The 17,666-nt window shown below is 43.5% G+C and overlaps 2 protein-coding genes across 3 annotated transcripts in view; one reads left to right on the top strand and one right to left on the bottom strand.

Annotated features, from left to right (window-relative positions):
* The window catches only part of loxl2a (lysyl oxidase-like 2a), a 27,723-nt gene extending 14,056 nt beyond the window's left edge, over positions 1-13,667 (top strand). The window contains exons 4-14 of the mRNA XM_076754114.1: positions 177-385; positions 2,657-2,873; positions 4,124-4,307; positions 6,413-6,564; positions 6,648-6,815; positions 8,843-9,008; positions 9,225-9,465; positions 9,789-9,904; positions 10,115-10,251; positions 10,714-10,825; positions 12,349-13,667. Coding sequence (XP_076610229.1) covers positions 177-385; positions 2,657-2,873; positions 4,124-4,307; positions 6,413-6,564; positions 6,648-6,815; positions 8,843-9,008; positions 9,225-9,465; positions 9,789-9,904; positions 10,115-10,251; positions 10,714-10,825; positions 12,349-12,419 — 1,773 coding nt within the window. The 3' untranslated portion in view covers positions 12,420-13,667. The remainder of the gene's footprint in view (positions 1-176; positions 386-2,656; positions 2,874-4,123; positions 4,308-6,412; positions 6,565-6,647; positions 6,816-8,842; positions 9,009-9,224; positions 9,466-9,788; positions 9,905-10,114; positions 10,252-10,713; positions 10,826-12,348) is intronic.
* Positions 10,920-17,666, bottom strand: r3hcc1 (R3H domain and coiled-coil containing 1). Of its 2 annotated transcripts, none has more exons than XM_076754133.1 (9): positions 17,513-17,666; positions 17,035-17,173; positions 15,846-15,983; positions 15,105-15,642; positions 14,709-14,890; positions 14,408-14,478; positions 14,123-14,218; positions 13,824-13,964; positions 10,920-12,248 (listed from the first exon to the last, which is right to left on the bottom strand). In XM_076754133.1, exons 2-8 carry the CDS (start codon positions 17,130-17,132, stop codon positions 13,855-13,857), a joined length of 1,233 nt encoding a protein of 410 aa, XP_076610248.1. In that variant the 5' UTR covers positions 17,133-17,173; positions 17,513-17,666; the 3' UTR covers positions 10,920-12,248; positions 13,824-13,854. The 2 variants fall into 2 exon arrangements, with proteins under 2 accessions (XP_076610248.1, XP_076610240.1); XM_076754125.1 differs by having other exon boundaries at positions 12,141-12,245; positions 17,513-17,641.

Below are 17,666 nucleotides of genomic sequence, written 5' to 3'. Positions count from 1 at the left end.
AAGATTAGAAAGGTATTATGTAGCTGTGATTGGGTCTTTGTTCAGTGTTTGGCTGATATTTGACCTTCTGACTGACCATAAAAAAGAGGATATTTGGTGAATAAAACTATAGATGGTCCTTTCAGAGGTCAGACTTTCTGTTCATGATGAAACATTTCCTCTGTTGTGTTTGTCAGGGTGTCCCGGTGCAGGTGGAGGATGTGAGGATCAGGGCCACTTACTCTCACAGGAAAAGGATTCCCATCACAGATGGCTTTTTGGAGGTTAAAGACGGAGGCAAGTGGAGACAGATCTGTAACGAGGATTGGACGGAGAAGAACAGCAGGGTCATCTGTGGCATGTACGGCTTCCCCGGGGAGAAACGCGTGAATACCCGACCCTACAGGTGAGTTAGAAGATGTAACGACAGGCCTCCTGTGAGCTGGACTTTGCTTTTAGTTCATTTGAGTTTCGTTTATGGACATATAGTAGCCTTACACATATCATGAATCATTATAAATGAACATCTGTGTTAAAAAACATGTTATCAGTTGAGTTACACCACACATTCCTCTATGATCCAAACACTTTTTATGTTAAAAATATTGAATTTCCTGCAAAGTACCTTTTTTCCGATTTTCTGTCATTCAGGAATGTTGTGCCATATGAACCTGATGTCAGGAGAAGTTACATAAGCACATTTGTTTACACTGATCATCACATCCATTTTGCACACTGACCTTAAACAGACTTGAGCCTGCAGATTCTTGACAGGAGGCCAAACACTGCCAGAGGAAGTTTTAGAGGATGAACGATGGGCTTTGCTGGGAAACAACTGAGTGCAACATGGCGTGAAACAGTGGCTCTTTTGGCTGCATGTAATTGTTTCCCTCTGAGCACGAGTGTTAACATTCAGCCCTTCTTAAAAGTCATTGTCAATATGTAGCCTATCACAAAGCCAGCTATTTCCTAGAACACTTTGTGTCTTAGATTTTTTATCGGCTAACAAAGGAACTAAAGTTCAGAACAGAACAGATGCTTGCTGCACATGAGCGAACAACCACATGAGCAAATCTCCTGATCTGGTATCAGCATGAAAGATAACATCATGTTTCTCTCTTAAACAGCTCAACCTGAAGTATAAATCCACAAATCAAATGTTTTTTTTAGAAATACATGTGGCAACCTGCCCTCCAAGAAGAACATATCTTGGCTGGTTTGTTCTTCAGTGCAGACAAATGGGCCTAATTAGCTAAATCTATTCATTATGCTCATCCAGTCAGTGTTGGTCTCCACAGTCATCCGAAAGGCTTCCCAGAACCACACTCCAGCCGCAGTCAAATCAGGACCAGAGAGACATCACAGATGCATTTATTTGCAAACACTGTGAGTCAACGGGGTGATCATGTATAATGTGGCCAGGGTTGCACCTGGACCTTAATAACGTCTTAACGTGCTACGATTAAGGAGCTTTGGTTAGAAGTGTTTCTATTTTTATAGCTCTGATGATCTCATCTGATTATACATGCAAATCTTACACGTGGGTGCATTTCAACTGAGGGAACCATCAAACCAGCAAAGAACACTTTGTTTTTTTGTTTTTAACGCTATAGATCACAAAGCTTGTGTGGTTTTACAGCAGGCGATGCTGCCGTGGTCTCACGCGCTTCCCTGCTTTATGGCGGTCAAAGGTCGCATTCAGTCGGTCTTTTATCTGGCGCAGCAAAGGGCAGATCTATTCACCAAACGTGTTGACGACAGTCTGACAGAATTAAAGCTCAATCGAATGTGGCATCTCCTCAGTTTCACAGAGCACAAACTGTTCTCGTGTTCAGACGGACGTTGAGCCACGTTCTGTTTACAGCATCTGGACGAGCTGTCAGAACCGAAATGCTGTGAATGTTGCTCATGCTGGTTTCATTACATGGTCTGCTTCTTCCAAGCCCCGGACCTGCTTCGAGGTCCTCTGTTGTTGGGTTCCTCAGTGACCCTTAGTTGATGACTTCCATTCAAGTATGGGGGTCATGAGAATGTTGAGGTATTCGCACAACAATGCCCCCATTGTGCTCCACAGCATCAGATGGCCGCTGTTGAATTCCTCACCCTAAATAACTCAAATTCCCACTTCCCATAAAACGGCTCCTGAATATTTTAGTGAAGTGTGAGAAGGAATGGTAAAACATTTTCCAAACCAAGATTTGTATTTTTAATTGTAGTAAGCTTTGTTAGGTTAGCCAGTCGCTCGCAGACTGTTTTGGAAGCTCCTCTTTGCTGTTGTGCGATGTGCTCATGGAAATCATGAATCTCAAGAGTGCAATGCAGCTCAGCGGGTCATGATTAAGTGCCCGATGTCAGAGCCTCTCACCAGCACCTGAACACACCAGGTGCTGGAACAGGTTTATGCAAACGCACAGCACTATGCACCGATGACATAACATAAAATAACAAGAAAGACTGAGTGCATAGCAGCGTGATGGATTCCATTTATGAAGCGAGTCCCAGGTTTGCAGGTTTTGGCATGAGATGATACCCATGAGAACCTGGAAGGCTGGAAAAATGTTGAAGAAGAATTATGACATGCTTTCTAAGATGTTTGCAGTGATGTGAACTGACACAAATGAAGAGAAAATACATGCAGTATCATTTGTAATAGCGTGTTTTGTTGTACTATTCTCAGATTGCTGGCCAAGCGTCGTAAGAAGAACTACTGGGGTTTCTCTGTCAACTGCACCGGCAACGAGGCCGACCTGTCCGAATGTAAGCTGGGCCGAGAGATCGAGCCGAAGGGCAACCTCACCTGTGATCATGGCATGCCTGTCGTGATCAGCTGTGTGCCTGGACGTACGTTTGCTCCCAGCGTCAGCGCCGGCTACAGGAAGGCCTACAGGGTGGAGGTAGGTCAGAATGCACACACTTGGCTGCTCAGCGGCGAGCTCCGTCGCTCCACAGCTGCATTTCAAGCTCAGCTCTCGCCCGTTCTGTGTAGAGTCTGCATGTTTTTTCAATGTGGACAACAGGGATCATCAGCCGTTTATACGCAGCACCACAGAGTTATTGGCTGTTTTAACTAGGCTCAGTAAATGTACAGGAATATTTCTCGGTGGTGTTTGTGAAAGGACAGACAACTCTCTTACTTATTACAAGAGTGCAAACTGAAATAATGAGACAAAAAGGAAAACTGGCCTTCAGCTGTAATACACAGCCTGGAGTGGATAGAATCGATAGATCACTGGGTGAATGCAGGCTGCGTATCAGGCAAAGGGGAGCAGTTCAGGTCAGTATCTGCATTGGGTTTAGGTGATTTTGTCTAAACAGTTGTGCATTCTGTTCAGAGTAATCCCATCTGGAGTCTTCTCTTGTGGGAGAACAACTATAAAGTGAAAAGCATCGACAGACCTCTTGACACTTCAGCAAGTGGTCTTTGTTACCATGTGGCTGATATTAGTTTCATACATTGCAGATGTTTCTTACATTTCCCGAATAACTTCTTGAAGATAACTTCTGAAATTAGACTCCTCAATTCATTCATTCTTCAAACAGAAAAACCTGCATGTGATTATATTATGTGCAAATCTGAATGCCCAGGTCAAAATCTGTTTGCTGTTGGTACGTTATTATTACATTATAAGGACCACAAATATTTGTAATGTAAGTACAGGGTTTAGTAATCACATGATACACTATCCTATAATCAATTCCTGATATATTCCTCAGTCCAGTGCTGGATTACAACATTTCCTGCTTATTAATCAAGTGGCTCTAGAGCCAAGCATCTGGAAACAATTGAATGGATGGTCACTAAACATCTGTCATGTATATGATTAAATGATCTGTATTCCTGCTTGTTGGTTATTGTTTTTTTTTATTACCAAGGTGACACCTATTTTTCTCTCAAGCCAACAAGGTACAATCGTAATTCAGTATATACCAAATAAAGCAATGAAAGTTGCAAGTCAATAGTGTTTTTTCTTTCAGCTTGTTGTATTTGCATCTCTAATGCCGTTAAATTGAGGATGTGACTGGTTAAGAATACTGAACATGTTTTACTACAAATGATTTTTGTAGATTTTATTTATAATTAATAATTTGCAAGAGTGTTGTAACTTTTTCACTGATTTTAGTTTTTGATGGACTGTTTCCATAGCAACCCTTGGTGCGTCTGAGAGGCGGAGCAATGATCGGCGAGGGGCGAGTGGAGGTGTTGAAGAATGGGGAGTGGGGAACAGTGTGCGACGACAACTGGAACATTCGAGCGGCCACCGTGGTGTGTCGAGAGCTCGGCTTCGGGAGCGCCAAAGAGGCTTTGACAGGCGCCCGGCTGGGACAAGGTACGACTCACAGATCAGTCCCTCTGTAACGTGGTGCTACTGTGTACAGTGATACACATTGATAAAGATTAAAAAACTCAAAGTAGCTCTCAGTGTACGTTCAGGTTTTCCACATCACACTTGTGTGAGTTGGATTGGCTTGTAAACTGTTTGTGATGCCATAAATCGTGCTCCTAGGCCCGCCTCTTTAAACTGGGTTTTAAAAACATCAGAACATTGAAAACTCCCCCTTCGCAAATTCAGATAAATGTATTGAATTGTTCACATTTTAAAGAACCCCACAAAAGTGGATTTGGTTTAACGTTACTCTTTAAGTTTCTCCACTCCATAGTTCAGGATAAACCTTGGTCACAGTTCTTTCATTTCAAATTTAAAGGATCCTTCTCAGAAATGTTTATGTTATGGGTTTATTTAAAAAGAAAAGGATTAAAAAATCAGCCCATATGTTTTGAACAGAGCCTCAAAAATCCAGTGATGGTCACTCTTCAGAAGAGCTCCCGACTAGGGATGGCAAATGATAATGAAGACTTTAAGGTTTCGCCCACATGCTCAGGGATCATCTTGAGAAGGCGTTGAACTCATCTGTTCTCAGGTTTTTACCTATGATGACATCTCACATTGCACTCACTCAACCACAGCCAAGCACAAGTAGTTCCCAGCTGTGAAAACAAAAGGTGTGGACTGAAACTGAGACCCCCACCTCCACCTTATCTTTGGCCTCCGTATCACCACCTGTTTTTGTCTAACTTCAATCAGTCTAGACCTTCAGTCAGCATATAAAGGCTCTGGGGAATGTATGGAGTCACACATTAATGTTTATACCTTGACCGAGAACCTGATTATGTGAAATGCAATACACCGCAGCATTATAAGAATCACATGTGCACTGGACCAGTTGTTCCCTCCTCTGCCTTATTCTCCCAGCAAAACACGGGAGCGCACACAATGTTCCAGGAAAGAAAACAGCCTTTATGGCTTTCAGAGGAGGAATTCTTTGTCGGAGAGTGCGCAAAGGTTATTCCAGGGATTTCTTTATGAGTTGACCACTGGATCCAAACGTGGTGCCACACACAGACCGGGGATGTGAAATAGCTGATTGTGTTTGTTTTCAGAAGTCACTGAAGTGGACAAAACAAGAAGGCCAATGAAATTGAAGTAGTGATTCCCAGACTTGTGTGGGAGAGGAGGGATAGTATATGTTTCTGTGAATGTACTTTCTCTGTCTGTCTTTCATTTTCAGCTGGTAAACCGATGGTGAGCGTTGTGTTTGACCCATTGCACTTTGTTTGTGTCAAGCATTTGATAAGTTGTTTTATTATTTAATACATACAATCATCTGTCAGCCTGGTATATTGATGGTGTGATTAGCAGCACTGCCTTCTTGCTGTTGTGACTTTGTTTTCCTTGTCTGGCTGCCCATCCGTCTCGGTCTCTGGCTGTAGTTTCAGAGCTCACATCACTGGAGACATTCCTGCTCAGTCACATGGGAGCAAAACCAGCATGGAGCGAGTACTCACACATGTTATTGTGGAAACTCTGCTACACTGAAATGATTTTTTTTTTTTTCTTTCACTTGAAAAAAGATGCAGAGAGAGAGTTAGTTTTTTTTTTTTTTTTTCTTACAGGCCTCCAGTGCCTCATTTTCATTTGACATAGCTGACTGCTTGTTTCCTTTCCACTGTAATTCCAGGGAACAGGAAATCTTACATCTGTCTTAAGATGGACTTGTTGTTCTGACAAAACACACAAGCAAGCGAGGCTGCTGCTGTTGTGCTCAGGAATACTCAGCAATAGTGGGCGGTGCACCAAAAACATTGTGAAACCCAAAGATCAGCTTTCTTCTTTCCAGTAATGGAAATAGAAGACAACCCTTCCAGGATTATTTTCTCTAATTCACATGGTCTTAATGCTCCACCTGTTTGTCCAATCTTTACTCACAGTGAGTTCAATCACAAGTTCAACAGAATGAACTTTTTACTGATGAACAAATATGGAGTGATCAGTAAATCAAGGCAAATTTGCAGAATTTGAAATCAAATATCGCACGTGGTACGTACAATAAATGAATTTCACATTATTCTTGTGCATGATGTGTTTCCCTGTAGGGATCGGGCCGGTCCACATGAACGAGGTGGAGTGCTCTGGGTTTGAAAAGTCACTGACCGAGTGCTCCTTCAACCGTGACGCTCTGGGCTGCAGCCACGAGGAAGATGCAGCCGTCAAGTGTAATGTTCCCGCCATGGGCTTCAACAATAGAGTGAGTACCTTTTTCTACAGTGCACCAAAGAACTGAAGATTTGTATAGAACCAGAGGACACACCTGTCTATCTCTGTCCTCAGCTTCGGTTAGGTGGCGGCCGTAATCCCTACGAGGGCCGCGTGGAGGTGCTGGCAGAGAGGAACGGCTCCCTGGTGTGGGGCACAGTGTGCAGCGACAGCTGGGGGACCATGGAGGCCATGGTGGTGTGCAGACAGCTCGGCCTGGGCTTTGCCAGCCACGCCTTCCAGGTGAGGTCCACATCCACTTCCAACACATCATTTTTAAGACGAGCTTATCTTTACTGCTCAGGCCTTCAGCATAAAGGAGATGGTTTGGGGTTTAGTCAGTGATCCCCCCAGACTGGACTTTTTCTAATTCATTCCAGTTGATTTAATATACTTGGGTTGGTAACTCAGACAGAGTGAGACAAGTTTGACGGTTAAACTTTCACCGCAATAAACTTGCATAGTTATTTTTTAAACTGATGAAATGCAGCATTAATCATATTCAGTCCTCTTGGTTTAATTTCTAATTGAGAGTGCTGGAAGGACATGAACATTACAGCCATGTGTAACAGGAATGAAATCACTCTGGCAGCACTGTCCATTTTAATGTCTGTGTGTGTGCGTGTGTGTGCGTGTCAGTGGAGGCCATTAACTCTCACTCTAACAAGCCTGAGCTTTACTGATCCCAGGGGGCAAAGGAAGGATGTCAGTGTCTTAGAAACATCAAAAACACACAGTCGGTGCAGAGAGTGGTCAGCGATGGTAAACCTGTGACACAGATGAGCTTTAAAGTGCTCAGCGGGAGTGATGGGGAAAGCCTTCGTTTGCTGTTTGAAGTTTAGTGGAGCTTTCCGACAGTAGAGCCCGTGGCACGCCTTGGCAGCGTCACAGGCCTGCTTACGTTTACCTTTGCTTTTTAAAGGGGACCCCAGTGCTCCCTCCAAGTCATGAGGTGAGAGGCTGCGCAAGTTAAAGACCCCCCTCGTGTTCTTTATATATTTCTATTTTAAGGCCGTGGGATTGTGTGTTTGTGGTTTAAGATGATATGAGTCTGGAAAGTATGTGTGAATCATGGGGACGCACGTTGATAACAGCGGGGGGGTTTATGAGGGGAACTGTTGGAGGCTGTTTATCTCACTGCAGTGTGTTTGGGACAATTATGTGCACTGCACTTCTAATGACACGTAAACATGTCCTCATCTGTTTGTGGTCACGGCTCGAGCACTCGCCCTTCAGTCAAATACAGCCTAACGCCGTGCTGTTCTGAGCCAGTGTGAAATAAAGTGTCTCCTTGTGATTACAAGTAGATATTTCACTTGATTCTGCGCCAAGCCAAATAATCAGGTCGAGGTATCATAATGATAAGCTGGAAGCTACCATTACATACAGTAAGAGTTGTCATGCTAACAGCAGGTTTAGTAATGCTCTTTGTTATCGCAGCAGAGCAGAGCCTCAGTCCCTCTAGAGACTCTTTACTGTCTGACTTTTAAATGCTTCTGCAGGCGAACCCCACCACCCGATGGAACAAATGACACAGAGCTTAAACTATACTGCTGAATGTCTGTCTACCTCACCCCACCAGCAAGCACTCCCACATCCATATCCCTCAGCTCAATTTCTTTCTCATGAATCCTCCACTCGCTTGGAAGATGACGGAAAGTTTGAGGGTTTTTTTTGCAGGTCACATCCTTGTGGTTTCCAAAATGCCGTAATAAGGCTGAGTCAGTGACTGTGAGGACAACAGAGCACCCCTCACTGTGTGTGTGATGTGTAATGATTAGATTTGCCCTGCGGAGAAACTGGGATGACATGTCTGCAAATTAAATACAGGAGGAAAATTACGATAATGTGTCTGCTTCAAACGTTCCCACACAAATTTCCAAAACAGCTTTAGCAACATGATCTCCATCCGTTTGATTCCAGCTAACTCAAGCATAAATGGGTGAGCCTGTGCGACAAAGCCGTGCACTTGAGATTAAGTCAGATTTAAAGGAAAGTACAGTTGAGAACACTTTCTGACAGTGAGTCAGATCAGAAGACTGTCTGTCATGTCCAAACGATAAATATGAGGCTACAGCCAACAGCCAGTTAGCATAGCTTAGCGCAGAGACTGGAAACAGGGAAATAGTTGTTGTTCTTTTCTATTTATTTATGTATTTCCTGTAAATTTTCATTTATTCCAGCAGCACTTTCATGTATTACAGGTCTGTCCAACCTGAGAGGCAGCTTGACGGGCTTCAGCTGAGTGATATCTGTGCTTCTTTTATCAGGAAACACACTACTGGCAGGGAGACGCCTCAGCTGATGCGGTTGTGATGAGCGGAGTGAGGTGTTCAGGAACTGAGCTGACCCTGGATCAGTGCCTACATCACGGGAAACACATTCACTGTCCCAAAGGAGGTGGACGCTTCGCTGCGGGGGTCTCTTGTACTCAGAGTAAGAAACTGTAATATACAAATATTGTGTATGTTCACAGTCGTCCATGTAGCTGCTTCAGTTTCAGGGACCTGGTATGGTGCGTACTGTGTCACACTGTCAGGCCTTACTGGGACACTTTAAGACAACTGTGCTGATCTGGGACTTTTAACTTTCTGTTGATACACGCTGTTCTTAACCACCTCGTCCCTTCCTTTCTGCTCTCTCCCCCCCCAGCGGCCCCAGACCTGGTCCTCAATGCCCAGGCTGTGGAGCAGACCACCTACCTGGAGGACAGACCCATGTATGTGCTGCAGTGTGCCCAGGAGGAGCACTGTTTGTCCAGCAGTGCTGACAAAGCAGACCCCAGCTCCTACCGCCGCCTTCTCCGCTTCTCCTCCCAGATCCACAACAACGGCCAGTCAGACTTCAGGCCGCGGGCAGCTCACCACTCCTGGGTTTGGCACGAGTGTCACAGGTGAGACCTACAGTTTGTAGCTGGCTGCTGCTTTTGTAGTCGTGACTGAAAAATGCAACAGATTGAATGCTTTGTGGGAAACTGAATCAAATTATATGGGATGAAGCTTCTTCTTCTTTTTTTTTTTTTTTACATTAAAATAATCACCATCTCAGTGTCCTGAAAATTCCTATATCCCACTGGCGGTGAGGCTTTTGCCCTGTACTTCTGCTGTAAATGCTCTTTGATGTGGGCCACGGATACAAGCATGTTATTTTGGAGTTGCTAAATATAGGTATATATATAGGATGTTTGAACATTGTGTTTTTCCTTTCCCAATCCAGACATTACCACAGTATGGAGGTTTTCACCCACTATGATTTGCTGAGTCTTAACGGTACTAAAGTGGCAGAGGGACATAAAGCCAGCTTCTGTCTGGAGGACACTCACTGTGATGAGGGTAAATACAGCTTCCTTCCTTCCCTTTTCAGTTTTAGAACATACTGCGGCTTTGTGTAGAATTACATAACTGAGTCCTGCTTTAACCCAGAGGACAGTATAGACACGTTGAAATCTATGTTGCTGAATGTTACATTTGATGAAAATATCCAGATGAAGCCGCGTCTGAACGGCTCAAAACCAAAACTCAAAGTGCTCTGAATGCTGACAGGTATCCAGAAGAGGTATGAATGCGCAAACTTCGGGGCTCAGGGCATCACAGTCGGCTGCTCAGACACCTACAGACACGACATTGACTGCCAGTGGATCGACATCACAGACTTGAAGCCTGGCGACTACATCTTTCAGGTAAAGTGTTTGGTCTGCTGGTCCAGCCATAGTAGATATAACTCATCTGCTGCTGGAAAGATTGCCTCATCTCCAGCCAGCACAGACTTACAGACCAAACAGATAGCAAGACTTTCCACGTGCCTGCATCTGTTTGTGTTAGGCATTGAGCCTAAGTTTACTCTTATTCAGACTTAAACACGTGAGCAGGGGTTACTGAAGGACACAGAACCGTCTGCTGAACAGAATGAACTGGTCAAACTGAGTCAAACTAACATCTCCACTAGAAAATCATCTTTCTGAATCAGTTGCAGTGAATAAACTTTTAACATTTTCTTTCTGAGACAGTCACTCTGTTCAGTCACCCTGCTGCTTATCACTGAACCTGTATTCTGTCCTTAGGAACATTTCAAAAATGACATGTATTAATGAAAGAGGACGTTGCTTTCGGGCATCTTACAAGCTTGTTTTTTGCTCTCCCAGGTTGTAATAAACCCAAACTATGAGGTTGCAGAATCAGATTACACCAACAACATTATGAGGTGCCGCTCCCGGTACGATGGACAACGGATGTGGACGTACAACTGTCGTATAGGTGAGTCTCTTACCTTATAAGGATCATAATCTGCTCTGTATTGGGTTAAAACGATACCAACTTTAAGTATCAGGTTCAGTGGAAAAATGAGGCTGCATTTTAGCCAATTTGTATTTATCATGAAAGCAAAATTCACCTTAAAATACCATTTAGTCAAAGGGTTTGGAACATATTTAACAGCAAAGAATGTGCTTAAAAATGTAGTATGATGGCTTTTTGTTTCTGCCCTCTGGCACAGTTCTGTTCACTTGCAATCAGAGAAATCATTACCATTTCTCGGCTAAACATTGTATCTCATTTCTCTCATCAAGTTAAAAACCATGTTCAGTTTTCACGTTTTCATGGGACAGAGCAGCATTTAATGCTACAATCCAGTCGTCTTTCCCCTGAACTTACTGATGGATGCAGTTCAGTACTACAGTTAACCAGCATATGTAATGTATAGAGACGCCACAGAGCGAGTCCTTTCACTCAGGCACAAAGGCACAAAAGATCATTTCAGTGGAAAAACAAAAAACAAAAAATAAACTGCTCAACATTTTACTAAATACAAATCTGAACAATGATCTTAGTGGCATTTTGGACACAACCCCTTCACAGGGGTAAGATTGGAGTCATGACAATGACAGAATGGCATAAAGATAACAGTCCAGTAACAGCTAGACAGGAAGCCACGGTAGTTTATGTTATTTAGAGGAAAAGAATAAATATTAAAAACAATTGAACATCTTTCAAATTGCTTATCTTGACATTAATGTTATATTTCTACAACTGCTTGTCTGAATTAAAACCTTTGACAGTAATATTTAGTGTTACACACCTCTACATTACCTTCGTCAGTTAAAGTTGTGCACTTCATATAAAAACCCGGCTGTGACTATAATGCACAATGTCATAGACTTAATTAACCAAATCCTGAGAAATAAACTGTGGAGGGATTAGACATGAAGAATTACTACCTTCTTAGATTTATGCAACCGATCCTGCGTCACATGGTTAAGGAGGAAATGTAACTTCCCCGGTTGGAAATTGAACACCCTTGAAACGTATTTAAGTTTCAAGGCAACATGCAATCAAATCTAAACAAGAGAAGAGCTTCTCCACTTTCCTCCAGCTGCCTTTTCTGTTTGTCTGCATCGGACTCATTCATACAACAATAACACCCATAGGCGTCAGGTTCAATAACAGAACAGCAGCTTTGAGGCGGGTGGTGATTCAGTATCTTGCTCAAGGACACATCAGCAGGGTGGATGTTGTTGATGTGTGGTGGTCAGTTCTCGTCCGTCACCGTGCAAACCTGCTGTACTGATCAGTGAAGCAGGCAAACACTGCTGGACGGCAGTCATCCTCACAATGATCAGCCAGCTGTTTGTAGCCACCGCGGAGCCTCTACAGAGAGCCAGTGACCGGATGCAGACCTCTGCTGTAGAAAACAGAAAGAAAGACGGTTAGATGATGTTGTAAAAGGTATCATGTCCCAACAATAAACTCTCTGCAAACTCTTTCCCTGTCTGACTTCACAGGTGGCTCACTGAGTTCAGAAACAGAGGAAGTGTTCCCTGGATTGCTGACCAACCAGCTTTCCCACAGGTAGACCAAAGACGGACCACGCAGCCGGACGGACACGAGAGAAGTGTATATTAATATTCGACAACCACTAGAGGGAGCTGCACTACTGTGCTTCCTTGGAGCAGTGCTGGATTGTTGTTGGGATCAGGGCTCGACTGCTACAAAGGACAATATTTCAATGGGAAAATGACCTGCTTGCTTACGAAGTATATTAACCACATTCAGCCTTACAAAAGTGTTCTTATCTCTACGAGTCTCAGTGCCTTCGTCAGTGAAATGAAGGTTTTTGACCTGGTGCTTATTGGGAGAGATGTCAGGGAGGGTTGCAGCCAAATAACTTATTAAATGAACTGTGTTAACAGTTGTCTTCTAAGCCAAAGTTTCAAGAGTTTTGAAAAAAAAAAGCCTCAAACCAAAAAGCATTCGATCAGACCGTGACCCTTGTGTCGAGTTTGCTTGGAATGGATGAAAATGGTCTACTGCTAAATCTGGTGCTACAACTGAATCTTGCACTGTATGTTTTTCTCCCTGAATTGTTGAATTGAATGGGGGGTGTTTGAATCACATTTGCTTCCACAGTATTGGACAGTTAAAGGCTTTAAACTAGAACCTGTAAACAAATACAGTATATTATTATAATTACTGTAGAGCAACTTGCCACAATCTATGGCAACAACACAGCTGAGAGGACCAGTAACGCCTGTTTTTAACGCTCTACAAACGATGACGACTTGTAACCAAAACTGTAAAATAGGATAGTACAAGTTGGATTTATTGTTACATTGCCTGTCAGGGCCCCTTCAGTGCTGAATGCATACATGGCAACAGTTGCTTGTTTTCAGTCATAAATAGTTAGAATGAAGCTGAGTGGGGAAGTGCTTTTCTTCTTCCAGGATTTTATGTTCCACATACTTGAGCTCACTTTTGAAAATGTCTTATTTATTGATTTTTTTTCTTGCTTGCCACAGTAGACACACATTTTCATCTTCATGATCTGTGCATCCACTCAGCTTCTTTCTCAGTGTCTGAGTTTTGTGACATGATTGCCGTCAGGGACTACGATAACATTGTGGATGTACTGTAAAAATCCACAAATGTATGTGAAAATGCCTCCTCGTTGTTTTGTAAATTAGTTTTTTTTAATGTAACAAATTGAAGGATCCTTCATTTTAAAAGGGTACTTGTTGCTTGCTGCCTGACTGTTTTTAATTTGTACGCATGGGTGAATGTGGAAATGACATTTTTGAAATAAAAAATGGTCAAAGCAGATCCCATTTTATATGACTCATCTTTTTGTATAATGTTTCAGTGTACAGAAATCCCTTCAAATGAACCCAGGGTGAAAGTGAAGAGACACATAGCGGTAACGTATAAAAGTGCTGTATGTTCCACAGTGAAGTTAGGTCACAAAAAATGTTCATCTGTTCACCTGCATTGGCCAACAGTGTTCGCAATTCTCTTCAATATCGCTGCGCTCTGCCTCGTCCCCGCAGCCCCAGAGCTCTGGTCACCATCCGCTGGGCAACCGCACAGTCTGTGCGAGGACGTTCCTTCACTGGCTGGATAAACTCTGGACCACGACACAGAAACAACAGTCTGATCCATGTCATCCAGCATTAAAACAAAAGATGAACTCCCAGACTAAATGCCTGATACCACAGAAGGACTTAAACAAGCATATTCTTTAAAGCAGCTCCTGAACTCACATAGGCTGAGTGAATCACCCACCTGCCCATCTGATGGCCTTGGCTTTGGCTTTTTTGCTCCCTTCAGCCAGTGCTCTCGCCTTCAGCAGTGGATGGCAGATGGAGAGGGCGTGGATTGCTGCATATGACATTGCTATACGTTAGTACTTCAGGCCTTGCTGTGAGGGGTTTGCATGTTCTCCTCATGTTTGCATGGGTCTCCTCCAGCTTCCCCCACCATTAAAGACATGTATACTCTGTTAATTCTCCTGTCAGTGCCTCTGACCAAGGCACTGGATTAGAACGGGACTGCAGCGATGACTCTTACCTGCCGACTCACTGGAGAAAACTCCCAGGGCGTGTGTGTTGTCTACCCACTTGATCTTCATTCCACCATCACTGAGACAGACAAGAAAGCACCGTATGAACTTGGTCCCCCAATCTGTTGTTTGAGGTCATCTTAATTACTGAGACCGCACATTAAGGATGTTTTGTGTCAGATTTGAACTTGTTGTAGAACAAATACAGAAAATATCCAAATCACACATTACAAACAATTAAAGAATTAATAAACTTAATCTGAGAGGACTAACAGAAAATCAGACGTGTAGAGAGGTTTAGGATCTAACCTGTATTCTGTGAAAGCATCCAGGAGGTCGTCTGTTTTGAATAGAGCTGGGAAGTCATAGATCTCGATCACGTGGCGAAACTCATCTGGGTTGATACTGATGCACACATTCACATATACGGAGTAGTCACTGAGAACGTGCTTAATGGAAACTGCCACTGCGTCTTTCAGGTGTGCCTTGATCTGATAGGGCAGACACAAAACAACTGGTTACGATTTATGGTGCTAATGTGGCCTCGACATGACAGAGGTTAATGTGCTCTGAGCGTTAAGCCAAAAAGCAGTAAGTACAGTGGAAACTGCTAGTGGAAAATATCCTGATGATAAGCGATAGTAATTACATGAATATATGTATATGAGAAAAAATTATTACACACTCAAAGCCAAGCAGGCTTACCTCTTCAGTTACATCTTGGCAGGGCACACTGGGAAGGTCTTCCTTGTCCTTCTCGTCCTCCTCCAGAGTCATGTCAGCAAAGCAGGACAAATTCTGGTCCCAAACTAGGGGCTCAGCTTCATGCAGCGTCTGCCCCTGAGGACAAAGCACTGGGCTGTCAGCAACCTGGTTGGCGACACAGTCCGTGACACTGGGGAGACATTCCTGTGTGGATGTGGGTGAGGACTCTGTGTTTTCTGTAGTTTCAGGACAGAAACAAGAGTCAGACGAACTGCTGATGCAGCTATAGCTACTTGATGCTGGACTGGGCGGCTCTTGGTCTCCTAAGAGTCCTTCTGAGTTTTGTAAGGATAGTCTCTCCCGAGCAGCTCGTGGCATGTAAAGGGGTTTGTCCGGCCTCTTTGGTCCTCGGCTTCGTGACACGATCGAAGATTTAGGCTTGACATTGTCTTCCGTCTCCTCCCTACGTCTACATCTTAGGGGCTCTTCACACGAGTCATTGTTGCTCTCCAGGTCAATGTCTTCCTCTACATCAGCCCTACAGAAAAACACAAATGTAAAAAGTTGCTACTATAACTAAACACAAGAATCAGGGATTTAGGAAAACAAACAAGAGCAATGTGAGACAAAAAATATCACTGACAAAGTGCACAGACTACACAAGTCTTTTAAAAAGCAGTCAAACTTTTCAACGGTAATGTTTCCCATATTTGTGTTAACCTTGAAGTCTACATTCAGTACCTGAGCTCAGAGTGGCAGACCACCACCCTACGGCACCAGCTCTCCCCTACTGAGAAGGTGGTGAGCTCTGGCAGGTCCTCTACATGATTGTGGATCAGGTATCGCAGTCTGCTGGGTAGAGGGGGGAACAGGAGCACACTGGACAGAGACACAGACAGCAGACAGACAGTAAGGCCATATTTTGTCATACTTTTCTTCATCTTCAGTGTTCTGCTTCATGGGGATGCGGCTATGTGGATAGATATCAGACTTAATGCTGCAGCTGACAGGCTTCCAACTCTTCAGAGGAGATCATGACACAAAACTTTGCAGCACAACAAAAGGTGGAGGAATCTGCTTTTAAACAGTGCATGGTGTAATGCTGTGACAGCGAGCCTGCGGCACTGCTCTCCTGACCTGGAATCATTTGTCATGAACTGTAAACCTTTCTGCTTCCCCTGTGAGTGTGTTTCAGTCATTCTGGTCCGTGTTTACGTTCCTCCAGGGGCCATCGTGCAGGAGGCACAGTGCATGCTCACAGACCAGATACTGTGTGTGGAGCGGACAAACCCCGACGACTTATTTGTTCTAGGTGACTTTAGCAAAGGTAATCTCAGCAATGAACTTCATCAATACAGACAGTTTAGACAGTTTACAGACAGTCCTTGGGTCTGGTCTGATGAACAGAGTCAAATCTGTGGAGAGGTGTAGTGAGGCAGCTTTTGTAGGATACATTTATTAAAAAACATGTTGGTGTGAAGTTAGACCTGGCCGGCCAAATAATTTACATAGTGAGGAGTACTGAATACAATATTTATCTACCTGATGAAAAACAAGGCACAGTGGCAAATTGTGCCAAGAAGGAACAGCAAGCCAGGCACAGACATGATGCTTGATAGCACGAAGTTTTTTCTGTAGTTAAGAGGAAAACGTGCTTTCTTCTGAAATAAGAAAATCTTTTCATCCTCACTTTCTGAGCCAGCTGTTTCCCCATGAGGTCCAAAGCTCAGACTAACTAAATTCCGAGATATTTGTGAAATTGCACGTCTCTGGGAAGATGGTGAGAAAACGTACAATAGATTTGTGGGTTCTTCAGAATAAAACATTTTTGTCTGACAGGCAAATGACTGTAACAAGTCACATGACTCGATGGTACAAATGTTAAACTAGTCAATTCCACTGCACATTGTCCTGATGGCCATAACCTTACCTCTTGCGGTAGCTCTTCTGTTGGTATGTTTCCAACTCATCTTTGACTTGGTGCATGAATTGACATTCTTGCTTTGGGAGATATTCATGAAATGCCATCGAAACAAGGAAACGCCAGGGTGGACAGAAAAGGACGGCTCCTGCGGACAGTGTGGATAAGTTAAGTTTCTACTGACCAAACTTAGCTTTGATGATCAACTCAATCCATCACAAGCCAGAGCCAGATTCACTTAGACCAGTAAGGCTAGCTAGCAAACAAACATTGGGATGTTAGCCAGAACAATAACACCTCCGTTAGTTAAAGCTCGGTGGAGCAGAAAGCTAACTGACTGTGCTGTGTTTTCATTTCCTAAACTACACATGAACTCAAAACAAAGCTAGCCGACTTTGGTTAACGTCAACGCACGTGAGGTATGTCACTCGAACAGACGTTAGCTCAAACTTGTAGTAAACTTAGTCGGTAATTCAACTGAGCTTACCGTTATGCTTAAAATGTGCTATTTTGAGTTGGGGTTGTTTACGCGAGATGTTATTCCCATAGAAGCGCAGCTGACTATCACCACAGTGACAAGCTGCTCTGGTTCAGTAGCTAGCTATCATTATTTAGCTTCCGGAAGCAGATGTTTTGTTTTT

The sequence above is a fragment of the Chaetodon auriga genome, chromosome 2 (genome assembly GCF_051107435.1).
Source record: "Chaetodon auriga isolate fChaAug3 chromosome 2, fChaAug3.hap1, whole genome shotgun sequence".
In the NCBI taxonomy this organism is placed as follows: domain Eukaryota; kingdom Metazoa; phylum Chordata; class Actinopteri; order Chaetodontiformes; family Chaetodontidae; genus Chaetodon; species Chaetodon auriga.
This window is presented reverse-complemented; position numbering and strand designations above follow the sequence as displayed.

Coding starts and splice junctions, on each gene's coding strand:
- r3hcc1 (XM_076754133.1), bottom strand. CDS start 17,132: ATGGCATTTCATGAATATCTCCCAAAGCAAGAATGTCAATTCATGCAC. Junction 15,984..17,034: donor CAGAAGAGCTACCGCAAGAG/GTAAGGTTATGG, acceptor GTCTCTGTCCAG/TGTGCTCCTGTTCCCCCCTC. Junction 14,219..14,407: donor TTTCTCCAGTGAGTCGGCAG/GTAAGAGTCATC, acceptor TGTCATATGCAG/CAATCCACGCCCTCTCCATC.